This window comes from Prionailurus viverrinus, chromosome B1 (genome assembly GCF_022837055.1).
Source record: "Prionailurus viverrinus isolate Anna chromosome B1, UM_Priviv_1.0, whole genome shotgun sequence".
Taxonomy (NCBI): domain Eukaryota; kingdom Metazoa; phylum Chordata; class Mammalia; order Carnivora; family Felidae; genus Prionailurus; species Prionailurus viverrinus.
The window spans coordinates 120,331,935-120,358,800 of NC_062564.1; the positions used below are offsets into that span (position 1 = coordinate 120,331,935).

Below are 26,866 nucleotides of genomic sequence, written 5' to 3' on the forward strand. Positions count from 1 at the left end.
AACCCGGCTCCGGGGCAGTTGGCCCCACGCCCGGCCGGGCCTTCGAGGGCTCGGGCCACGCAGTGCTCCCGGGGCTGGCCGGCGTTGGCCCGCTGGCCTTTATCTCTGTCCCCCTTTGTCCTCTTTATCTTAGGCTCTCCAGGAGGCCCGGGGGCCCGCTGTGCCTATCGCTCCCCGCCCCCCGGCTGCACCGCCACTTCAATGCCCCGCAGGTCGCGGGCTGCGGCTCTTCCCAAGGCGGCGGAGGACCAGGGGCGCCCGCGTCACGGCTGACTCGGACCCGCGCCGACAACTGAACCGCGCGCGGGCTCTTGGGCACCCGCGCAGGTGCGCCCAGCGCGTCCCGGTGCGCTCCAGCCCGTTTCAGGCCTTCGAAAGGCAGCCCCGGCCAGGATGGCCCCGGGCCGGGCGGTGGCTGGGCTCCTGCTGCTGGCGGCCGCGGGCATCGGAGGGACGGCGGCGGGGCCCGGGCTCGCCTTCAGCGAGGATGTACTGAGCCTGTTCGGCGCGAATCGCAGCCTGTCGGCGGCGCAGCTCGCGCGCCTGCTGGAGCAGCTGGGAGCCGCCCCCGCGGAAGGTGTCGCGGAGCCCGGGCAGCTGCACTTCAATCAGGTACGGCCCTTCCAGTGTCCGCGGACACCCATGGACTTCCATTTGTGTAGGAACGCTATTTATTTGGGAAGAGCAAGGGAGGAAGACTTTCGGGGCATTTTTCAAGTGCGGGGCGGTATCTGATTGGCGGCACTTAATTTTCACCCCACTGGGCTTCTTGAACCAGGGTTAAAGGGCTGGTGTTGTTGAGGGAGCCAGAAATTGCAGTTTTACGCCTGATGAGCTGCGAGGTCAGACGCTTGTGGTCATAACATTTTATAGAAAAGTTTATGAAGTAGTCGAGGGCGGGAAGCACCTTTATGAGATGCTTTTTAGATTGGAACGGCGTACTTAAGTCTTCCCAGCAAAGATACTGGCTCACCTGGCACCCTCATTAACAGTTGCTTGGTGCACCCTCCTCATCTAACAGCTAAGAACTGCTGACGAGATACTTTGTAGTTGTCTTTCCTATGTAGGTTTCATGAGGCCTCCAGAGCTGACGGGTCTGTTGTACAGAGATAGGGAAACCAATGAGAGCTTGACCAAGATCGTATACCCAGTTGGTGCCGGAACCGGATTGAGTCTTAGTTTTCAGTCATTTGTCAGGTCAAACGTTTGATTCTAATATTCGTTCAAAATAAAAAATATATATATTTCTTAGTACATATACAGTATTAGCTGAGCATTTGGTAATGTCTTCGATTTAAGGACAGCTATGAGCTACCTAGGAGAATTTTAAGATCATACCTATTAGTAAATTTCAAAAAGGATGCTGTTGTAGATTCCTAGTCACTTCCATGATAAATATTCTATGATTATTTCTTAAAACCGTCAGGTAGGCAAAGGGTGCTTTTAGCATCCTCCCCAAACTCCTCCCCACTTCTAAAAATTCAGTTAACTCAGTGCCTTGATTTTTTTCCCCTTCTGCTCTTGTTCCACTAACAACTGAGGATGAATAGCAGTGTGCAGTATTTTGCCTAGTGTTTGTCACTTGTGGGCAGTGTTAGTTTGTGTTACAAAAAGTTTTTGTGTTCTGAGATGTTTAGGAAATACTGCATACTATGTATTCTCCACTCTTGGGAATTTAGCATTTTCCAATGTATCTAATCTTGGATGTCAGATAGGGAAACTTTAATCAAGTAAAATCCTTGCTAATACCACTATAGGTAGGTTTGCATTCTTTTTTATTAGATATATCTTTCCTCAATTAAAACATACAATATTCAAGAAGTAGAACTTTCTGGTGCCATGGGGTATCAGAGGGCGGCCTGCCTTTGACCATGAAGCGTTTTGTGGTCCGTTTACCTATGTTCTTTAGTAAACTGTATATAGTTCCATTTCTGGCATGACATTACATTTGGTTTAGTGTCTGAGAACTTACATGTTAGAAAACTGAAATGCCTCCATAGTATATAGATATTTCAGAAAATAAAGCAAACACCTTCCTCAGTACTTTTTGTCTAGTTGCAGTCTCTTCTTTTCAATTAGGGGAAACAGCTGACTAAAGTATTTCTAGGTAGGAGTAGGAGTGGTGGGTCATATGCTTAGAAAGAAGCTTCAGGATTTCACTTGCAGCTGCATATCTGTGGCCCACACATTGTTTTGATTTAAATTATCTCCTTATCTTGTAGTGTCTGGAGGTGTAGATGAATTATAAAGTGACAAAAGACCCCTGAGCCATCTGTTGGCAAAGACACTGGAAAATATGCCTAGATTATTTAGGAAAATCAGTTAACTTTATTAGCAGTATGATCCCAGTTTATGAGTAAGTCGGATGCCTCAATAAGTAAATTATATGTACATTGACACCTTGTTTCTTGTTTCCATGTTTGCATATTTAACTACCTTCATTATGGCCTTCGTGGGCATCAAAAAGAGACATGAAGAAGCCCGTGATTACTTTGGAAACAAAGGGAAGCTGAGGAAGGTTTATCATGTAGTCAGGCCTAACACACATCAACTTGATGTTCTAAAAAGTCCTAAAGAAAACAATAGTCATCCGTTAAATGGTGACAGATGAAAGGCCATTCCTGAGAATCTGTTAATCTGCTGGCATTCATATCCATTCTAGCAGGACACCATCCAGTCTGGAACAAAAGTTAGAGCCATTAATATCTCTGTCTTAAAGAATGTATCTTCAGTTTCCTCACCTACAATGAAGTAGAATAAATAATACATGAACCTGTTGTGAGAAGCTTGACTTTCTGACTTTGAAAAAGGCTGAGAAAATAGAATTTATTTTGATGAGCCAGGGATTTATTCGGTCTTCTAAGAGATTTATTTACAAATGGCATTGCTCTTTGGATGGGGGCTGTGATGTTTCTTAGGTAGGCTTTTCTCAAGTCATAGACTACTGTATGCTGGAGGTTGGTTAGACAATTTTGGAAGGTTTTCTAATATTTTTTCCCACATCCTTAAGAACTATTAAATTAAGTTGTTGCTTTGGGAGACCAAAGTGATCTGAGTTTAAACTGGAGACAATGGAACAATTGAGTTTCTCCTTCTGCTGCTTATGGTTACTGGGGGTATAAAGAGCAGGTGGAATAGGCAACCCAGACAGCGAAGGGAGGGACCTGGGACATGAATGAGTCTCTGGGGCGCCATGACTGGGTGTAAGTCTGATCTATCTCGGGGAGTTCCTATAATAAACAAGGGCACCCCAAGGGGCGCCTGGGTGGCTTAGTCGGTTAAGTGTCCGACCCTTGATTTCGGCTCAGGTCATGATCTCACAGTTGGTGAGATCCAGCCCCATATCTGGCCCCATGCGGGGTGTGGAGCCTGCTTGGGATTTTCTCTCTCTTCTCTTTCTCTCTCTCTTCCTCTCCCTTCTACCCTTCCTCCACTCTCTCTCACTTTCTCTCTCTCAAAAAAAAAAAATACACAAAACTATCCCCCCCCCAAAAAAAAAGCAGAGGCACCCCAACTGAATGAATATCCTGGGTGATTTGATTTAGGGGATTTAAGAATGGCCTTAGTGGGACCTTTTCTTTGTTCCAGTGTTCACTCTCATTCTCCAGGTGTTCTTTTCTTTTAATTTTCTCTTCAAAAAAACCTCACCTCCTAGTTCTTAGCTGTAGATACTACCTAAACAGCATGATAAAAAGGAAGACTCTCATCCTCCAAATGATAACACTAAGCTTCAGGAAATGACTCTTTTCAGATAAATCAGTCACCCAGGGAGGGATAGTTGGAAACGAGGGAGTGGGTGTGGGACTTTGGCATGTGAGGTGAACTTGTTTCATCCATCACTCAACCTTATGTTTCACTTCTCTCTCTTAACTTTTTGTTTTTTTCTCACGGAAAACTCCCACTTTTATGTTTCCTTTCACATTCCTACACCTAGTTGCCTGAACCTTGTTTGTTTTTGTATTTAAAAAAATATTTTTTAATGTCTTATTTATTTTTGAGGAAGAGAGAGAGACAGAGTACGAGCAGGGGAGGGGCAGAGAGAGAGGGAGACACAGAATCTGAAGCAGGTTACAGGCTCCGAGCTGTTAGCACAGAGCCCCATTCGGGGCTCGAATTCATAACCAGAGTGGAAATCAGACGCTTAACAGACTGAGCCATCCAGAAGCCCCTTGTTTTTTATTTTAGATGTTTATTTATTTATTTTGAGAGAGAGAGGGCGAGCTCCAGCATGCAAGCGGGGAGGGGGGGGACAGAGAGTGAAGGGGAGAGAATCCCAAGCAGGCTTCATTCCTAGCAGTGGTTAGATTCTGCAAACTTCGAGATCATGACCTGAGATGAAATCAAGAGTCAGATGCTTAACCCACTGAACCACCCAGATGCCCCCCTGAACTTTGTTTTTAAACCTCTTCCAATTCGTATACAATCTTCCTAATGCAACACTTGGAGTATGCATCTCTCCTTTCAAAACTTAGCCATGAGCCTTCTCTTTGCTGGTGAAGTTTAAATCCTGAGCCTGGCATTCAAGGCCCTGTGCCTCTAGGTTGACCCTGAGATGTCATCCTACCTCTCCAGACCTGGCACTCACTTAACTAAACTAGTCACTCTTCTGTGAATTCACCTGAAACTTTTGCACAGCCACTTCCTAGCTAATTATCTTCCTTGTACCCTTCCTGTTTCCAAGTAGGAAGTCCTTCTTTTCCTTGAATTACCCTATCAAAATCATATGTTCTTAAAAGCCTAGCTGAACTCCTCCATAAAACCTCTCTGGGGCATCATAGCCAGCACTGATTCACTGATTTCTGTCTTTTTTGAATTCCTGAAATAGTTTTTTTTATGCTAATTACATTTAATTCTTCATGTGTTTAACAGATGTCTTGAATGACTACTATAATTAGGGTGGTCATTTTTAAAGTAGAAATCTGATCATATCACTCATCTTACTAAAACAATTAAATTCCTTCAAGATAAACTTCAAACACTTTAATGTGGCTTAACCCCTTTTATGATCTGGTTCCTGTGTATTTCTCAAGGCTTGTCCTTTGCCACTATTCTCATCTTAATGGATCTCCCTTAGTTCCTCGCTCTCCCTATATACCTGCTGATGCTTCAGGTATCCGTGTAGGCGTTACTGCTTCTGAGAAGCCTTTCTTGATCTGCTCAAGCATTTAGTAGGAACCTTTCTATAATCCTATGTTAATCGGTGCCTATGCAATCATAATATATTCTATGTTGCAATTATAATATAATATGTAAATAACATCATGAGTTGCAATACACACATGATTGTAAACAAATTGAAAGGAAGGACCTGACTCATCTCTAGGGGCTAGTGTAGTGCTTGGTACGTAACACATACGTATTACCTATTTTTTGAGTGAATGAGTGAAGATTGTTTAATATAGGTAAAATAGTTTGGGCTTTCCCATGACGTTACAGTTTATTGAGGGAGGTATGAGATATGCATACATAACCACAATGCACTGCAGCATGACATGTGTAATTAAAGAATTGCAAACAAAAGTGTAACAGGATCAGCCTTGTGTTTTCAGAAGATTCTTCCACATGAGAGTGTGGAATGTATTGGGTCGGGCCAAGACAGAATGAAGGAGGAGTCTGTGGTGGTTTGCAAGAGATGTAATGACTGTGTGGGCCTGGAGACAGTCGGGAGGTAGCATAAAGACCCTACGTCTTGGAGAAAAGCAGGCAATAAAAGTGCCCCCAAATAAATATCTTCTACTTCAATCTTTTGCCTGTTGTGTCATTTAACTATTGTTAAATCTTTTCCTTCATTAGTTTCTGGCCTAATGATGCCAGAGGGAGAAGCAGTGAGGTAACTGTAGGCCTTTTATTTCAGTGGATGGCCTGGCTAGTGGTGTGTGGTGTGTGTGTGTGTGTGTGTGTGTGTGTGTGTTCATGACATATGTATTGTATGCATAGTTTGTTCTATTGTACTTTTTCCTGGGGTGGGGGTCATGGTAGGTTAGATGAGGGAGGTTGTGGGAACCGCTGACATGAATGGAGGAGAGAAAGAGCATCTGTTCTTTTGGCTTTTGTGTTCTGAGAAATGGCTGGGGTAAGTCTTCTAGGAATGCCTTCCAGCCTGCTCGTTCAGGTGAGAAATGAAGGGCGGGACAGAGGGCGAGGTTGCATTTAGGTCTCTGGTTGCTTTTCCTTTAAGACAATGTACCTATTCTGATCTATTACATCACTCTCATTTAAGTTGACAGAGTACAGTTAAATCATTGTTTCCTAGAGGTTTTGGGAAAACGAAGGACACTCGTAATTCATTTGACTGTGATGTCAAGAATTTAGTTTGCTTCTTTGCCAGGTATGATTGGAATCTGTCCAGGAAAATGCCCTTCATTCTTTCCATATTTAACTACTCTAAGAGTCACACGAACCCTTTTGTACAAAACACAAATAATTGTGTCTAGGAATTTATTTGTCTTGTACTATGTTCCATAACTCTTAGCCAGTTTATTTGTATTATCACATTTCATACTCCCAACCCTACGATAATGGCACCATTATTATCTTCATTGTCCACATGAGAAAAACGTGGTACAGAAAGATTAAGTAACTCACCTGGTGTCACATGGGAGGGGGTAGAACCTCAGGCAATCCTCAACGCTATAGGATAGTGGATTTTTTGAATTATGGTCTTGGAAATCATACTCTCTCTACCCTGGGCCACTATTACCTCAGATTTTGAATTGTGAGTAGAAGTTACTCATCATTGATCGCTTATCAGCTTATCCATTGCTTAGCCACTTGAAGGGAACTGTGCCAAGAGTATAGAAACTACAGTGGTGATAATGAGTCCTTTTCCTCAGAGAGCTTATAATCTAAATAAATAAGATGTGAAAGGTATACAAGGCAAACTGCGTAGTTAAGTAATCGCTAAGGCAAATATGGTGAGAGATATCACTAGGCTGTCTGTGGTTAACTGTCATATGAAGACTGGTGATAGCATGTGCTACTAGTTTATTTTTCTTATTTTTAATTTTTGAGAGAGAGAGAGAGAGAGAGAGAGAGAGAGTGAGAATGGGCGGGGGAGGGGCAGAGAGAGAGGTGAGAGGGAATCTTAAGCAGGCCCCATGCCCCGTGTGAAGCCTGATGCAGGGCTCAATCCCACTATGTGAGATCATGACTTAAACTGAACTCAAGAGCCGGGTGCGTAGGTGACTGAGCCACCCAGGCGCCCCAGCATGTGCTACTAGTTTCAAAGGGTGAAGGGGGTGCCTGGGTGGCTCAGTTGGTTGAGTGACCGACTTCGGCTCAGGTCATGATCTCACCGTTCGTGAATTCAAGCCCTGCATTGGGCTCTGTGCTGACAGCTCAGAGCCTGGAGCCTGCTTCGGATTCTGTGTCTCCCTCCCTATCTGCCCCTCCCCTGCTCATGCACTGTCTGTCTGTCTCTCAAAGAATAAATAAACAATAACAAAAATTTAAAAAAAAAGAAAGGGTGAAAGATCGTCATTTTGGGAAACGTTTCAGGGAGGAGTTACAAATCAGTAAATTCTCCTTTTGGATAAGTTTGCATATCTGGTTCAGTTTCTAAAATATTTGTTGATTGAACATCTGCTTGTATCAAATGTGTCTCGTACTATTAACCACAGAATGGACTTTCCTGTGGGCAACATGAATTCTTTTATAGAATGAAATTGCCCTTGATTCTTTCTTATATGATGAATTTTTCTTGGAGAAAATATTTTGGCAGCAATAGTTTTCCTAATTCTGAGTTTTAAGTCTTCCCTCTGAAAGGCATATTAATCAACTTGTGTTTTCCTATAGGGATAGACTCCGAGTAGGAGAGAAACACCTATGCCTCCTGTTAAAACTTTCAGTGCTGTTTTCACTTTTACTCCAGAAGGATTCTGGCAATGAATTTACTCTCTCTTCTGGCAGTTGAGAGGGTAGATCCTCCTTTAGGTGCCTGTGAAGCAACTGCCTTGCTGGCTGCACAGCGCTGCAGAAAGTGGTTTGTGCCAAGGTGCTAGGAAGGATTTGAAGCAATGAGGGAAGAGTAGGTGAGCAGAATGATTAACTCTGGCTGTAGGCAGGTCAATGCTGCAGTTAGCAGGAGAGGGCAGAGGTAAACTTTTTTCCTTACTGGGGATAGATCTTTATTCCTTGCTCACAGTAGAGTAGCTGGGTGGGGAGATTTGCAGTTTTTATGCTTGCCAGGATTCATGCCATATCCTGCTTCCTGATCATACCTATCTTGGGATATGCTGAGGTGCAGGGACTTCATTTCCCTGTCATAAAAACCCATTGCTGGGGTGCCTGGGTGGCTCAGTCAGTTAAGCATCTGACTTCAGCTCAGGTCATGATCTCACGGTTCCTGGGTTCGAACCCTGCATCTGGCTCTGTGCTGACAGCTCAGAGTCTGGAGCCTGCTTCAGATTCTGTGTCTCCCTCTGTCTCTGCCCCTCCCTCGCTCGTGTACTCTCTCTCTCTCTCAAAAATAAATAAACATTAAAAAAAAACATTGTTTTTCAACTATGACTGTTTTAAGTTTTCTAAACTTAAGGGTTTTAAATTTAATGTACACTAAATTTCATGTACATTTGAGTCCTCTATGTGATCAGTTTCTTTTGGTTGTAGTAGTAGAGATTGGGGGAGAAAAATAGGAATATAAATAGGAATGGAAAATAAGGCCTGAGGTTGAGAGGGATTGATATTCCTCAGGGAAAAGAGAAGCAGCACTATATAAAGGGAGCTTATTGAGGTTGGTAATAAGAGTTTGTAAGTCACTTATATTCAGAGTGGCACTTCCTCAAGGGACTATCCATATTGCTAAGGGCAAACAGTTAATATTGGGGTCACTTACAGTGCAATTTATTTAAAAAAAGAATGTTACTAAGCTGTAGACCACCAAAGAAACTATAGTTTTCAGAAAGTTTTCCCATTCCCAACTCTAGATAACAGTAGGTTCCTGCTTGTAATTGAAGCTAATTAATTTATTCTCAAACTATTCCCAGTTGTCTATTTCAGGGGCAAATGAGTTTGCCGAGTCTTGAGATTTATAAAGAAATGAAACTATCATTGAATTACCTTTGTGATGGAGGGATTTGGGAGCATAGAAAATCTCCAGAATGGAGCCTTGTTTCAGTTGGTTTCTGTCTCCTTCCAAAGATCCTCTGTTGTTTTTCTTGGCCTGGAGTTTAAGGAGAATAAAAACAAAAATCTGTGAATCTAGATCAAAGGTGTTAACCTGAAAAGTAGTATTATGCCTTGCAAGTCCAAGTATTTAATACCTTGACTTTTTTTATGACTAACTGAATGGCTAGAGAACAAAAAACAGGTGTGCCTTGATAAGGCCTCTAAGGCTTTAGTTCTATGAACCTAGCTCAAAAATAATCCAGAGTTGTCATCGATTTATTTGGTGAGCTTCTTAGATCTCTAACTATAGTAGAGAATACAACATAATGGTTAACAATTTGGCCTCTGGAATCAAACAGACCTGGGCTGAAATTCTAATTTGTCACTTATTACCTGGGGAATCACAGGAAAGTCCTTAACCTCCTTAATCCTTAGTTTTTACATCTGTGAACTGAAAAAAAAAAAAATGAACTGTACTCATAGGATGGTTGTTTGAACTAAAATATAAAAACAATAATAACATTTATTGAGCAATTACTATATTTTAGGCACTTCTATCTTCAGCGCATTATATGTAGTAACTCAAATAAAATTTTTTTCCCATTACCTATGTTACTCCAAATAATGAATAACAAATAAAGAAATACATGTAGAACATTTAGCGTCATGCCTGGCTCGAACATATGCTCAATGCATACTTTATAATACTGTGTTACTTGATATAGTGATAACTGTTCTTAACAAAATTGTCTTTCGCTGGAGGCCTGAGCACCCTAGTGTCGGTCAACTTACAGAGGAAAGCACTGCTATAAAAAGACAGTAAGGATTAATGAAATGAAAAGTTCAATGAGAAATATGCCAGTCCTAAAAGCTCAGTAGGAAGTATGTCAGTCCATTGACTTTGGTTTCAGTGTTAGTTTCCATGACAGCTCTTACCTTGAGAAAGTCTTTGACTGTTTGCTTCTGCTTCCCTTTTATCAAACACTGGGGATAAATTCCAAAAAATGTAAGCCTTTGGTGTATAGGCTAAAGAAATAATATTGAGTGTTTCAATGTGCGTTGAAGTTAATGAATATTTCTTCTCCTCCAGAGTTCTGCTGAGGCTGTGTTGTATTGTTTTTATCCAGCATTTACATCATACTGAAATGTGAATGGTTGGGAGTGCATGGTGTATTTCTAGAAATTGATCTAATTGCGGTTTTAAGTGTAGATTTACTTCAGGATCTCTGTATGGGTTTTATAAGCGGACAGAATCCAGGGTCCTTCACGTCTAGCTGGCCTTGTTAGTTGGAAAGCAGGTAAGAGAACAGGGGCTACTTTGATCTCCCTGGGATAAGTTTGGCACGAGAGTTAGCTCAAACTTCGTATGAAAGGGAATGATAAAAAAGTAGGCTGATTCTAAGTTGGGTCACAGATCCTGCTTCGTGCGAATGTTGAACACGTGTGCTAGAAAACACACAGCCTCTTTTGTTAAAAAATGCATGCTATTGATGATACCAGGCAATTGAATTTATATATCAAATCATGATGCTCTACCATTTTCTTTAGGAGCAGAGATCTCAGAATTTAGGGATAGTCTTTGCTTACTTCACCTACACACCTTAATAAGAAAAGCTACACATTGGCTCTATTTAAAAAAAAAATTTTTTTTAACGTTTATTTGTTATTGAGAGACAGAGACAGAGCACAAGCATGGGAGGGGCAGAGAGAGGAGGAGACACAGAATCTGAAACAGGCTCCAGACTCTGAGCTGTCAGCACAGAGCCCGACGCGGGGCTTGAAGTCACAAACTGCAATATCATGACCTGAGCTGAAGTAGGACGCCCAACCGACTGAGCCACCCAGGCACCCCGGCTCTATTCTTAATCGTGGGATGAATGCCAGTTAAAGAAATATTCTGGGTAGGACCTTCACTCTAGGAGAGGAAGTAGGTTGTGTTCTAAAAGGAATGAGGTTAACATTTATGGAGTACTTATCATGTGCCAGGCACTGTGCTCGGTACTTCCTTATACGTCATCCCATTAACCCTCCTAATCTCACAGGATAAGAGTTCTAGGTATTCCCATGAGGAAAGCCAGTCTTAGCTAGGATAAATACGTCACTCAGAGTCAGAGCTCAGAAGTGGCAGAGTGAGGATTCTTTTCCAGAGGCACTGGACTTCAAAACCTATGCTCTTTCCATTTTGTTCCTCGTGCTGAAGAATATCATCCCACGGATGAGCTGCTTGATTTTCCGAAATGTCAAGTGTCCCCTACTTTCATCTATGTGCCTGGATGTCAAGGTAGAATTGATGCGAGCTTCTTGAAGTCACTGGGAACTGTACAATCATTTGAAGCAGGAAGGTGTTCTCTGCTGATATTACTCTTGTTCAGAAAACAAGAAAAAAGTTATTATTATTATTTTTCCCCGCTGAAGTTGTCTCTGCAACAGTCAGGGCTAGCTCTAAAACCTGATGTTAATTCCTTCACAGCTATTTTTCAACCTTGCAATGTTATTTTCTGATTATTGGCATTAGACACTCAAAACAGTATTGGGGGAGAATTAAGACATACCAGTTTGCCCAGAAACTGAGACACAAATAAGTCATTTGGCAAAAGTCACCAAGTATCCAGATTTGTCTTGGAGAACAGACATTCCAAGTCTGAATGCCTGTTTCTTCTCCACTGTGCTGGTTTTGGGCAGATGCTATGTTACTGGGGCCCCTGTGCTGTGAATTCCCTGAATATCTCACGGTGTTTATGCACTGCTTTCTGTATATAATGGGCCAGTGGAAATATTTGAATTGCCATTCCGTTTTCTCACCTTCCAGTCACTCCACAGCACACTGTGGGCTCTGTCCCTAATGCTTTCATGAAATTACTCTGCAGGACATCACCCAGAACCTTCTTACTGCTAAATACAATGGGCGCTTCCCAGGTGAAACACACCCTTTCCTTGCCTGTGACTATGTGTGCTTTGATTTTCTTACCTCTCTTTCTGCTTCTTTTCAATTTCAGTGTTCTTTGCTCGTCTTTTAAGTATTAATGTTCCTCAGGGTTCTACCTCAAGTCCTCTTCCTTTTGATTTTACACACTCCCTCCACATAATGTCCATCTGTCCTCCGACTGAAGTTTTCACCTGTTCATAGATGCTCCCTAAGGGGGTTGGCTGGGTCCAGATTTCTCTCTTGAGGTTTAGCCTGGCACATCCTGTTGCCGATTGATGTGCAGTCCTCTCCCGTCCCCAGCTCAGCAGGTCTAAACCTAATCCAGATGGAGCTCATCAACTCTATCCTTTCTCCATCACAGCCTCCTGGTAATTCCATTCTGCCAGTCTCAGTGATCAGCTTGGTTGGTTGACTAAGTTGAAAAACTGGATGTTATTCCTGAAACCCCTCCCCCCTTATTGCAAATGCACATAAGTCCTGTCACAGTAAGGTCAACATGGTTCTGACTCAATCTTTCTAAACTCCAGGGTTCTCTTTAGTCTGATAGGGATAATTTTACCTATTTTATGGGATTGTTGTGGAGATTAAATGAGTTATTGTATCTTGCCATTCTGTCATGTGCCTGGCATGCTGCAAGTGCTCAATACATGTCTGCCCTGTTTCTCTTGCTGCCACTGCATCCAGTCCTGTCCTGTGTCCCTTCCTATGCTCCACAGTCCTGCCAGATTTCATCTCTAATATGCAAATTTGATCATTGCACCCTCCTTAAATGGCTTCTCATTACTGTTAGAATAAAATCTAATTCGCTTGATATTCAAGACCCTGCAGTATATATTCCTACCCCTGTATTTCTCCAACCTTATTTCTCCTTTTTCCTTCACATCTCAACTTAGATAATTGCTTTCTCTTGGAAGCCTCTGACAATCCCAATACTTTCGGGTGGGTTAATTATCCTTTCTCCACACCCTAACACTTACCAGGCCATACTATAGTTATTTATATCTAAGCCCTGCAATAGTCTGTAAGACCTCGGAGTTTAGGAATCGGGTTCATTTCAATCACTTTCTCTCTTTCTATAACTAGCATAGTATCCGGCATTTAGTAGGTATTCAGAAAATATTTGTTGAATGAATGAATAGCTCCAACATTTTAACACCAAATTTTATACTAACATACTAAAATAACTTTTTAAAAAAATTTTTGTGTTTTATTTATTCTTGAGTCAAAGAGAGAGAGAGAGAGAGAGAGAGAGAGAGAGAGAGAGAGTCTATGAGTGGGGGAGGAGCAGAGCAAGAGAGGGACACAGAATATGCTGCAGGCTCCAGGCTTTGAGCTGTCAGCACAGAGCCTGACGTGGGGCTCGAACTCACAGACCATGAGATCATGACCTGAGCTGAAGTCTGATGCCCAACCAACTGAGCCACCCAGGCGCCCCTAAAATAACTTCTTAAATCAACCTAAATGTCTCATTTGATTCGAGGCAAACTAGCAATTCCTTTATTTGGTGCAGACAAATTTTTAAAATAGTATAAAAGAAATAGCATGTTAAAGTGTAACCTGTATAGCATCAGAGAAGGAAATAATAAAGCTTTTATTTCTTCTAATTTCTGAATTTTGTAAAAAAAATTTTTTTTCTCATTTAGACTTGGATTTTCTCCGTGGCTTATAGTTATAGTTCTTAGGGCAAGTTGGAAAAGTTGGTGTTAGTACAGCTTATTTGTAGTATCAGGGCCACACCGAACTGTTCCGGAAAAGTTTCATGGCATAGCAGAGAAACTTATGATTGGAAAATTTGGCTTTTCAGAGGTGAATAACTGGTAAATGACTTTCAGGTTATTGAGTTGTATTTCTCAGAATTATACTCAGATACTATGTGCGAGTAGTTTCCAATTTTTTAAATCCATCCTCCCTTTCTTTAATCTGTCAAATATGTGATTGTTATGAATTGAGTGTCTTAGATGGTCCAAAGCCTTATTAGGTGTTGAAGAAGATATAAAAGGACTACATCTATCCTTTCGAGATCTTCATGTGATCTTACTAAAGAGATATCCATTTTCATGAACAGATGATAATACAAAGAAGCACACTGTAAGTGCTAACCAAAAAATACCACGGGCGTTAAGAGTCTGGTGAGCATGCAGTATTAATCAGCGGAGGTGGGGGCCAAAGGTCAGGACAGATAGGAGTTGGATACTTTGAAGGGATATGTATCAGAATTCTAGGTAGGGATCATGGGGCATGCAAAGTCCCAATACAAGACTTGTTAAAACTTTTTATTTAGAATAAAGAGTTTGGGGCACCTGAGTGGCTCAGTCAGTTAAGTGTCTGCCTCCGGCTCAGGCCATGATCTCACGGTTTGTGGGTTCAAGCCCTGCATCAGACTCTGTGCTGACAGCTCGGAGCCCCTTGGGGTCCTCTGTCTCCCTCTCTCTCTGCCCCTCCCCTGCTCATGTGCTCTCTCTTCTCTCTCCGTCTCTCTTTCTCTTTCTCAAGAAATAAATAAAAACATTAAAAAATAATAAAAATAAAATAAAATAAATCGGAATAGAGAGTTCCAGTATGCTTCTGGAGGATGGTAAAGGCAGTAGGAAGATTGGAGACAGGCAATTGAAGTTCTTCCGTGTTAGGACTTTAGATGCTTGGCAGAAGGAAAGTTTTTTATTTTTGTGTGGGGAGCTGTTTGAGTAGAAGAGTGACAGTGGCAGTGTTTCAATAGAAGCAATCTTATGGGGATGTAGGATAAATAGGGTGAGAGGTATATTAGGTAAGATCAATTAGAAGCTCCCAGCTTGTCAGTTAAGTGGTCTCTGGAGGCCTATGTGTCAGTCTTATGTGCCAGACTCACGTTTGTACTCTTTTGTACTCTTAAAAATTATTGAGAACACCAAAGACCTTCAGTATATGTGGTTTATATCTATTGATATATACCATTATAGAAATTAATGTTGAGAAGAATTTTAAATATTTAACATATTAAAAATAACATTAATAAGCCCAGACTATATTAGCAGTTTTTAATGAAAACATAATTGTATTTTTCATGATAAAAAATTAGTGAGAAGAATGGCATTGTTTTACATTTTTGTAAATCTCTTTAACATGTGGCTTAGAAGACAGGTATATTCTGATATATGCTCCTGTATTCAATTTGTTGTGACATATGTCACATAGCTTCTGGAATAGCCATTGTTCACTCATAAAAAAAATGCAAATGCAGTCTTGATATTATTATAAAAATAAGTTTTACCTTACACATTCTCTGAAAGGGTTTCGGTAATCTGTAGGGGTGCCTGGATGACGTCTTGAGACCTACTGTCCTAAAGATTTTTCATAATATTGGGGCTGGGGTGGATTAAGTCATTCCTTGTATGCAGAGGTGAGATGACTTTGAAGGATGAGCTCACCCTTGTGACATTTGCCCCAGTCCTGACTGGAGAGCAGTCATATCTTCTACACCTTATCTCTGAAGGGGCCGAGTGGAAGGCCCTTGGTGAGCAGCAAGACCCAAAGACCTTTTGATCCTGGCAGCAAATGGGAGAAGGCTGTCCTCACAGGTGATGGAAAGTAGGGGGGGTTCCTGCTAGCTGGAGGCAGGTCAGGGTCAGAAAGTCAAGAATCCACACTGAGTGTCTGTGCTCTGATACCATGCCAGCTTTCAGGGGCAAGGACGCCTTGAGAAACTGAATGTGGATGGGACAGGTCTGAGACATGTGTCAACAGCTATGGTAAAATCAGAAAAGTCTTTAAACCTCTTTTAAAAAGTGTATCATAGCTTTTAAAGTTTCTTTTTCTCTAGTAAAATAAAAAAATTCCAGCTTGTCTTAATTGTGTTTGGAGGAACCTAGAAAAAGAGATTGAAGAAACTCCCCATGATTTAACTTTATTTTTCTAATTGGAACAGGAATACACATACATTGTCTAAAACTTGGCAAATATAGAGAAGCAGAGAGGAAAAAATAAAAATCACCCATAATTTCATCACCGAGAGAGAAACACTGTTAATATTTGAAGCATACATTTCCAGATTGGATTGAACCTTATTTATAGAGTGATGTCATTCGATACATACCGTTTCACGATAATATTATTTCCCCGAACAATGTATCACAAAGCAAGCTATTTTCTTTAAATAATATACCTAAGGCCCTTTATGTCTCTTCTTTAGGAGCAGTTTTGAGAGTGAATGTGAACGCGTGTGCGCACATGTGTTTGTGTGTGTGTGTATGTGTGTATTCTGCTTGGAAATGCATCAGCACTCTAGTGGCTTCAGTAAGAGGTGTGAGAAGAGTTGAGGGAATGATGGAAAAATGAATCAGGAAAACAGAGCTGGGATTGCTCAATTAGCCACCTCTTGAACCTAGAGATCACGTGTCTAGAATGTTCTTTGTGCAAACCTTAGAAAAAAATCCCTTTTATCTTGGTAAAATTGTATTGAGAAGATGTTGAAGAGGAAATGAAGAGGGAAAAAGTTCAAGAGAATGTTGCTTAGTGTGACTCAGTGCCATATATATATTGAGCAATACCAAGGGGGTTTGGAAGAGGTACTCAACGCTCCTTGTGACTAAGGCTTGGTAGTTCCATTATTGCATCAGCAGCAACTCTGGAAGTGGTGCTTTCAGTCATTCTGACTTTGAACACGCCTGCTGCCAGGGTGGAGCATCGAAATCCCTGGTTCCATGACATTGTGCAGTTACCCCTGAAAGGATGAACAGGTACTGTCCACTTGTTTCATGGTCAGAAAGGGCCTCCCAGTTGTTAAACTCAAACCACCTTTTCAACATTTCAGTATTTAAGTTGTTCTTTTGGGAGCTTTGGCTAGTCGCCACTTGGAACCACTCTAATGTATACCACACTTTCTGGGCTTGTTTGTTTTTTCATAATTTTCTTTAGGTTACTACTGTGAACTTAAAATGTTTTGCAGTTGTCTTTTAAAAATACTGTGAAGACAAGTGAGGGGTTCATGTATTCATTTACTCATCCATTCATTCCACAAGTATTTACTGAACCCTACTGTGTGCCAGGCGCACAATTTTATATATATATATATATATATATATATATATATATATATATGTGTATATATATATATATGTGTATATATATATATATATACACATATATATATAAAATAGCAAAATTGTTTATATATATATATATATAAAATAGCAAAATTGTTAGTATTAGCATTCGTAAATACTGTGGTAAATGTGATCTCAAGGATTCCAGAGGTTTTGTTCCCATTAAATAATTATTTTGGATCTTCACCTTTTCCTCCTCTCAATACATTCCTAACAATCTATGGCCAGTCGTGCTGGTCTCACAGTCATATGGTTATGTGATGGTAGCTCAGGTGGATGAACCAACCTGGTGACTCCTCTGCTTGAGCTGCAAAAACATGGAATTGAAAATAGTAACACGGATGCAAAGCATTCAAAATGGCACACATACAGGTATTCCAGATTTGATGATCCTGTTACAAGAGTAGCTCATGGCAATGTAGCAACCATGGATGTGTGGCTGAGGGTATGGTATCAGGTTCTGGGCTGTCTGCTGTGTGAGTGTGCCCAACATTCTTGTTTGGGTGACCGATAGAAGGGCTATTTGAGGGGCAAAGAATCACAGCCATCTTGCATTTCTTCCTTAATTCTCACCGTGGTGAGAAAACCTGGTTGAAGTTTGATTATTCGCGAGGTTTCTCCTTGGGTAGAACGCTAAAAATGATCTAAGAGTAATTTAACTCTATGACTCATGTGACTTTAGGGGCAACAAATATACTCCTTGCCAGGGTCTAAGTGGTTCTCTCTTTCATTATTTGTGTTCTTCTCATTCTCAGTGTTCAGCCAAAAAACATAGGGTTATTGCAGCAAGAGTATTGGCTTAGAAGTCAGAAAATGCAATAAGACATTGGTTTGAATTCTGTCTTTAACATTTATGAGTTGTTTCATCTTGGACAGCTTACTTTTCTAAGATATCATTTCTTTATCCCAGATTTCTCCTATAGCCTACTTTAGTAATTGATCTGGGAATTAAAAGAAATGGTATAGATTGAGCATGTATCTTTTATGTGCTTCTCAGTACTCCTATAATAACTGTTGCTTATAAAATTCATTTGCAACTAATCACATACTTACTTGTGTTACTGATTTCTGCCGACGGAAGTTTTTGTGGCTCATATCTCTCCAGCCAACAAACGCACTGACTTAGCATTTCAGACTCAGCACATGTATCTAGTCTTCCAAGAAGCCTTCCCAGACCTCTTTCCTCATAATACCTTGCATGTATCTTTACTATTCCCCTTCCCACGTTGTACTATAGCTATATCATTTGTATATATATGTTTTATCTACTGAATGATGAGCTTATTGAAGATGGAACCATGTCTTTTTCTCAGCATCCATCAGAACACCTGGCCCAGAGAAAATGTTATCGACCTGTATTTGGTGAATGAATATTCACCAGTGGCAGTGAGGGAAAAGTAGGATTGGCTTTGATGAGAGTAGAAGTGATGAAGATTTTGGATGGATTCTTATTCAGACTCTTACCTGTCACATCTCTTCAAAGAATGGGAGATGAGTCATTCACTTGGGATAAAGGGAAGGAGGAGTTGTTTGGTTTTCATCTCAGCTACATACACGGCAAATTCCAGAAGGTAGCCGTAGTTCCTGCTGTAAAACAACAGGTGTGGCAGTGCAGGGCAGGGTAGAGAAGTCACTAAAAGAAAAAGAGGTAGACAGGGTTCTTTTTCAGACTTGGATTCTTTTTTTTTTTTTTTTTTTTTTAATTTTATTTTAGAGAGGGAGAGAGAGTGAGTGTGCATGCATGTGAGTTGGGAAGAGGGGCAGAGGGCGAGAGGGAGAGAGAGAATCCCAAGCAGGCTTTATGTTCAATGCAGAGCCTGATGCAGGGGCTCGATCCCACAACTCTGGGTCAAGACCTGAGCCAAAATCAATAGTTGGACGTTCAACTGACTGAGCCACACAGGCTCCTCAGACTTGGATTCTAATCCCAGTTCTACCTCGGGCTCCCTTGGGGCTTGGTAATGAAATTTAAAGTTTGTGTGGCTCAGTTACTTGACATCCTAAAAAACTGACTGGACTAGATGTTTCATTCTAACTTTGACTGTCATTGAGTCTAAATGAATCACAAAGTGCTGCCTCTTCCTATGTTTACTAACTTCATAAGAGAAAACGTGGCACAACTAGCAGTGTCCTGATTGGGTTCGTGAACCGTTCAGTTTCCACAGAAGCACAGTTCATGGAAAAGCAGAATCTGAAATAATCTTTGGGGTGACTTTTGAATAGAATGATATTTCACTTTCAGTGTGGTGTGAAAGCCTTGGCATAGTGGGCACAGGATCCGATGTTCCTATTGTTCTTTATTGTTTAATCTGTGCCATTTGATGAGACAGCCAAGTAGAGAGAGCTGCCTATGTGTTGAGAAAAGGAAGAATGGAGAAGGTTTAAGGAGTGGAAAAGCTTATCGTTTTGTTTTCCCATATGTTCTGGACATAGCTTCATTTCCTAGCTTTTTTAAATTTTATTTTTATTTTTTTCCTTTTTTTTTAACGTTTATTTTATTTTTGAGACAGAGAGAGACAGAGCATGAACGGGGGAGGGCCAGAGAGAGAGGGAGACACAGAATCTGAAACAGGCTCCAGGCTCCGAGCTGTCAGCACAGAGCCTGACGCGGGGCTTGAACTCACGGACCGCGAGATCATGACCTGAGCCAAAGTCGGACGCTTAACCAACTGAGCCACCCAGGAGCCCCTTCATTTCCTAGCTTTAAAAATGTCTTTTAGGATGATTACTTTATAGATCAATCAGTAGTCTTTCATTTGTAAGTGAAAAAAACTTAATTTTAATTAGCTTAAGTCACAAAGGGAATTCATTGTCTCAGGTCACTGAAGAGTCAAGGGGCAGAACCAGCTTTAGGCACAGCTCTAACCAGGGGATTAGCAACTGTGTTGGAAACCTGTCATCTCTACGCATTAGTTCACCTTCTTTCACATGCTGGAAACGTGGCCTAAGGGAACCCCAGGCTCATAGCAATCCTAGTCAAAAAAGATTTTTTTCAATAGCTCTAGGAGACAGTGGACTGGTCTGGGTCACGTGTTCTCTGATCAGCCCCAACTACATCACATAGAAGGAGGCTCCCGTGGCAGGAAGATGGGCTGTTACTGGATGATGGGGATCTCAGGCAGGCAAAAACAACAGGCATTCACTACATTTTACTGGCCTAGAGGACTTCTTATGTTTTGGGCTTTTCTCGCTCTTTCTTGTTCTCTGGTTTCTCCTGCTGCTTTTGCACAAATTATATATGTGTTCCTAAACTCCAAAGCTTTTCTCTTCTTTCTGAACTCTGTCGATCCCCCCCTCCTCCACTCTCCCCCCCCCCCCTCCCCCCCCCCCCCCATGCTTTTATCTCCTCACGGAAGACAGTCACGTCCTTATCTCTGGCCTCTACCTTTCTTGGAAAAAGCTCACTCATCATTTCCATCTGGTATTTCACAGGCCTTATAACTTAAAATGTCTCAAACCAAACTGGCCACCACCCTCCCAAATGTATTTCTTTTCCTACGTCCCCCAGTCACATCTGTGGCAACAGCCGCTGTCTACTTTCTCAAAGGCCTAACCTCAGAGTTGTTTTTGACTGTTTCCTCTGCCTATCATTTCTCCCTTACGGGAACATTCCTAGCTCTTTATCATTGTGTCTCATGAATTTATCACTTTTTCTCAGGTTTTGTAAACATTGGTGTGTGATTTATTTCTGCCACAATTATTAGATTTCTTAATGGAGGGTGTTAGGACTTACCTTTGTGTTATTTCTTTCTTGGTTGTCAAACTTCAACTTCCCCCACCTTCCTCTTCTCCCATCGGTATTATACCCAGACTTCTAGGATTCTAGAAATTTTGTTAAATGAAGAAAATAATTTATGCAACATGTAGTACAATTACATGGTTATTATACTTGTAATATAGTACAACAGTAGTTGAAGCTATAAAAACAGATTGTATTCAAGAACTGTTGCAATAGGGCAGAAGGGACCTCAGTGTAGAACTGGGCTCATTTCCAAATACATCATGGACAAGTGGTGATTTATAACCAAGGAGCAAGGTGGGGTCAAGGAATGGAAAATTACTAAGAGGGAACATTAGGGATTTGGGGAGGAGGAGGATCCTAGGGATTTGGGGAGGAGGAGGATCCTACTTAATAGGATCCTTACTGAAGGCAGGCAGGAGTGATCAGATCCCAAGGATTTTAGCAGGATTCTTGCTAAAATGGGACAATGCAGACCCTGTGAGAATGGATGCAAGGCAGAGGCCTCAAAGGATTAGAGGAGCCTGACCAAAGTTTAGCCAAGTACAGGGCCTGTGTCATTATCTATGCTGTGTGATTTCAAATCTTGCCTAACTCGTTGGCATTTATTATTAGCAAGTTTTAACTGTACAAAATGTTGGGGAGGAAGTGCCCTAATCATTCAACCCTGTCCCTGTCCCTCCCTGCATCAGCATTTCCACAAAGATGTGTCCTGAAAAAGATGCAAAAACAAAACAAAACAAAACAAAGAAACGAACAACCCCCCCCCGCCAAAAAAAAAAAAACCCACAAAAAAACACACCAACAAAAAGAAACCAAACCCAAAAATTTCTGTCTAGCCAGAATTGGTGAGGAAGAAGGAGTAGGGGAAATAGAAGAAGAAATGCATGGAACTATTTGGTTAAATGATTCTGGATATAATTTGAGATCTCGTTTATGATATGCATCTAACCCCCTTTAGCTCTATATCTTCCTTACTTGGGTGCTTCATCTGAATAAGACCCGTTTGGGATCGCCTTCATGTGGCCAAGAGACCAAAGGAGTTAAAAAAAAAATTGGAGAAAATGCTTTGAGAAAACAAGTCAACCCACTGAACATTAGGGTGGCAGGTGGTTGGAGTTTGCCTCTGATAGCACAAAGCTCAAAGGGCCGGCGAGCTTCCGGTGCTACCCTTGACAATAGCGGTGTTGTAAAAACAAATAGATGCCAAGGAGGAAAGCTCAGTGCATAAATGTAAAGCAAGATGGCAAAAAAGCTCAGGAAGTTTTATCCAGACGGGTACGATTCAGGCTCATCATCCGGGATTGTTCTATGAAGAGCCCTGGTGCCTCCCGCTGCTTTCATAATTTATTCATTGTTTGTTTTGCAGGTGAAGGGGTGTGTTTGAGAGGATGTTTGACCTTCCTTAACGGTTCAACCAGTTCTGTTGTCACCTCACTGCTCTGGCATTGGGCTCTCATCCTGTTTATCCCTGCTCTGGGAAACACCGCCCTTTCTTAGACAACTGCTTTCTTTGTTTCAGGTTCAACTTTGTTAAATCAAAGCATTATGGAAATCTAGATTGTAAAGCCAAATAGGCGGTTGTGTAAAGTTATTTGCATCCTACTTGCCGGTAGATAGCTATTTTAAATAAATCAGGCCTGCCATTAATTCAGTTTTGCCACACTGCTAGGGTTCTGCTAGTACTCTGTCCTCGTTCTCATTATAAGGCAAGGCCTAGAGTTGTGGTTTTTTTTTTTTTTTTATTTAAGTTTTTCTTTAAATTTCCGTTAGTTAACATACAGTGTGATAATTAGTTTCAGGTTTACAATTTAGTGATTCAACCCTTCCATGCAACACTCAGTACTCATCACAACAGGTCCACTCCTTAATCCCCATCGCCCATTTCACCCCCCACCCCCCACCCTCACCCCTCTGGTAACTATCAGTGTGTTGTCTATAGTGAAGAGTGTTTCTTGGTTAGGCAAGGCCTAGAGTTTTGTTATCTCTCCACCTCCTCGTTCTTTCGGGGATTGAGTAGTTGCTACTGTCAAAGTGTGATTATCCGTGACCACCTGCCCCCCAAATTTCTACACAGACACTGCACAGACCAGCAAGACTTTAAGCTGTCTTACACTATTGTAGTCCTTCGGCTGCGCTATTTTTTTCTAACTGTATGTAGGAGAGTGTCTTTAATGATGCACGGTGGGCAATTAACGCATTTTTTTAAAATTTTTTTTTTCAACGTTTTTTATTTATTTTTGGGACAGAGAGAGACAAAGCATGAACGGGGGAGGAGCAGAGAGAGAGGGAGACACAGAATCGGAAACAGGCTCCAGGCTCCGAGCCATCAGCCCAGAGCCTGACGTGGGGCTCGAACTCCCGGACCGCGAGATCGTGACCTGGCTGAAGTCGGCCGCTTAACCGACTGCGCCACCCAGGCGCCCCAGTTAATGCATTTTTGAGGGTAGTGATTTTCAAACTGTTAACTGCCATTTACTGTAAGAAAGTGAATGTGACATTGTGATCCAGTGTATGTATACATGGTTTGTATGATGTGTAACTGAAGCAAAAGTGTCACTAAATGATATCTTGTTATGAGTGATACACTCCATAGTTTCTATTATAGTTTTTGCCTGCTTACAAAATGCTGACTGTGACCTTGTAAGTGGATTTTCTGACCCACTAATGAGTCACAATTTGAGCCTGAAAAGAACTGCCTAACAGTCATCAAGTTTTAGGAAGTCTAGGATGCTAATTCTGAGAAGACTTTGGAAATTATCTATGGGCGGCTTCCCTTTTCATCCTATTTCATACTTAGAGGAACTTGAAGTCCAAGTAGGTGAAGACTTCTTGTGGGGAAACAGTGCTGTCTTAGCTGCTATTTATGCTATTACCCACATTTAGTCCTGGAATCATGCAGTTTAACCACAGGAAATCTAATTTTTGAGGCTAGGAATTTTGCTCCTGGGTGGTTTCATGGTAACGAACAATGTATTCCCACTTTCCTTCCTCCTATGGAGCTATTTTCTCCCTGCATTAGTTTATTACCCCCCTCATCTCTGCCTAAGGGAAGACTGCTAACACAACGTTGCATTGGTACCCCCTGTTCTAGGGATGGCACACAGCTATCATTGTCATGAAGCCAAACCCATTGTCATGGGTTGAACAAGGAACAGACTTAGGCACGTACTTAGGCAGTAAAAAAACAAAACAGAAGTCCGAATGTGCATTTTCTTTAAGGCAATTGCAGTTTTAGTTTTGACAGCTGCATACATCTTGGTATATTTGATGTTTTTTCATCATTTCTTAATACTTAGTAGTGATATCCTTATACTCACATCTTAACATTTTTAGTGGCATTATTTCTGTTGTGAAGGAAAGGGCTTCATGGTCAAACAATTCACATCAACTTTTGAGTTCTCAAATACCATTCATAGAGTGTTGATCAGTTTGGGCTGCCATAACAGACTACCATAAACTGGATAGCTTGAACAATAGAAGTTAGTTTTCTGGGGCGCTGCGTGGCTCAGTTGGTTAAATGTCTGACTTCGGCTCAGGTCTGATCTCACTGTTTATGAATTCAAGCCCTGCGCCAGGTTCTGTGCTGACAGCTCAGAGCCTGGAGCTTGCTTCAGATTCTGTGTCTCTTTCTCTCTCTGACCTTCCCCCACTCACACTCTGTGTGTCTTTCTTTCTCTCAAAAACAAATAAACATTAAAAAAATTAAAGAAAAAAAGAAGTTAGTTTTCTTACAGTTCTGGAGACGGCAAGTCCAAAACTGAGGTGTCAGAAGGGCCTCTGTCTGGTAAGGGCTCTGTCTTTGGATTGCAAATGGCTGCCTTCTGTCTGTCTACTCACATGGTGGAGAGAGGGCAAGCAAGTTCTCTGGTGTCTTTAAGACCACTAATCTAGCTGGACTAAGACACCAGGCTCATGACCTCATCTAACGTTAATTATCTCCCAAAGGCCCAACTTTCTTTCTTTCTTTCTTTCTTTCTTTCTTTCTTTCTTTCTTTCTTTCTTTCTTTTTTCCTTTCTCTTTTCTTTTCTTTTCTTTTCTCTTTCTTTCTTTCTTTCTTTCTTTCTTTTTTCTTTTCTTCTTTCTTTCTTTCTTTCTTTCTTTCTTTCTTTCTTTCTTTCAAGTTTATTTATTTTTGAGAGACAGAGAGAGACACATTGTGAGCAGGGAAGGGGCAGAGAGAGAGAGACAGAGAGAGAATCCAAAGCAGGCTCCAGGCCCTGAGCTGTCAGCACAGAGCCCAACGTGGGGCTCAAAAGCCCCAACTTTAAATATTATATTAAGAGTTAGGGCTTCAATATGTGAATTTTGGGAGAACAGAGTCTAGACTATAGTACAAAGCTAAGATCTTAGTTTGAATATTGGCTGAAGCATGTAAAGAACTTTTCTCAATTGTACGTATTAAAGATAGACTCTTCTGTTTGAGTGAATGGATATTTTTCACACTCTATAATTCTTACAACAATTATTAACAATAGTAACACATTTACTTTCTTTTATATTCCTGGTAATGCAAGTATGTGGACTATGGTTTACAGTTAAAATATGCCCAAGAGTAAAGAGTAAGTAAAATGATACCTTTAAAAAGTTATTTTCATAAAGAATTTTTTTCCTAATGCAGGTTTTATTCCTCATTGATAGTTAATGAATTTCTATGCAGCCTAGCACTATTTTTAAAACTTTATATAGTATAGAACAGCTACCCGCTATCAGTGAGAACAATACATATTTTAGCAAACTACCATATGTACTAAAGATATGCTTTAAAACAACTTTTGTGTATTGGGATTATTATTGCTGTCTAGGAGCATGGATGAGTTTCTTAACTAAGAAACTGTAGAGGAGCCAGGTGTTTGTCTACAAGAAACATTGCAGAGAGCTACCCCAATCGCCTACACAAAATATCCATTCTATCTAAAGAAAAACAGAGAGGGGAGATTGAGAATATAGAATAGTTTTAAAGCTTTTCATTTGACACCTGTTGGTCCACTTTTAATATTTTTAAAGTCCTTGGAAATCCCCAAACTAGTTCTTACCTTTTTGGCTGCTCTAGGTAGACAAGAAGAGTTTTTTCCCCCCTTGTTTTGCTATCTTTTTCTTATTTCTAGGTTTAAAGAGTTGTGGGCTGTTTTAAAATTACAGGGCTTCTGTGTAAAGTTTGGGCTGTGTATCTAGATAAAATATCCTGGGTCTCCTTAGAGTATCTTTGCTTGCATGCTTTTACTATGCTAACACATATGTTTACTTTGTTTCTCCTGTTTCAGTGTCTATCAGCTGAAGAGATCTTTTCCCTTCATGGCTTTTCAAATACTACCCAGATAAGCAGCTCCAACTTCTCTGTCATCTGTCCAGCAGTCTTACAACAACTGAACTTTCATCCTTGTGAGGATCGGCCCAAACACAAAACAAAACCAAATATTTCGGAAGGTATGTTGGAAGGTTTTTTTTTTTTTCTTCTCCTGTTTGTTTGAAAAGCCTATAGGCTAGTTTGAAATTAAATCAACATGTTTCTTTCTCTGCTTTATTGCTTTTATTTAATCTACCTAGAAGCTGTTGGTAAAATGCTTATATTCTGAAAGTGTTTAGAATAAGAATAATTAGAACTCATTTAAGCTTCATAAGTTGTGCTCTTCTATTTGTGGAGTCAAAGTTATATTTGGTACCAATTAAAAACTTTATAAAACATTTGTGGAGTCAGAGTTATACTTGGTACCACTTAAAAACTTTGTAAAACTCAATTCTTGATTTTAAACAATAGATGCCTTATACTGTACTTGTTGGATTGTATGTTAACTATTTGGCTCATAACTGATAAGGTGATATCCCTTACCTTGTGCTTATCTTATTATTTAAAAGCTTATCAATTTATCTGTAATTTTCAGTAAAGGGATAAAGGAATATCCCACTTAGATTAAATATTAAGGTTACGAGTTATGATTGTTTTAATTTTCATTAACAAAAGAAAATGCCAGTGACTCCTCTTTAAGTGCCTATAATAGTATTGCCATACGTACTGC

General features: G+C 40.9%; 1 protein-coding gene across 3 annotated transcripts in view; it reads left to right on the plus strand.

The window, feature by feature from the left end:
- Positions 1-26,866, plus strand: part of SLC39A8 (solute carrier family 39 member 8) — an 80,188-nt gene that overhangs the window by 782 nt on the left and 52,540 nt on the right. For all 3 annotated transcript variants that reach the window (XM_047857093.1, XM_047857094.1, XM_047857095.1), the window contains exons 2-3: positions 134-612; positions 26,114-26,276. In XM_047857093.1, coding sequence (XP_047713049.1) covers positions 394-612; positions 26,114-26,276 — 382 coding nt within the window. In that variant the 5' untranslated portion in view covers positions 134-393. The remainder of the gene's footprint in view (positions 1-133; positions 613-26,113; positions 26,277-26,866) is intronic.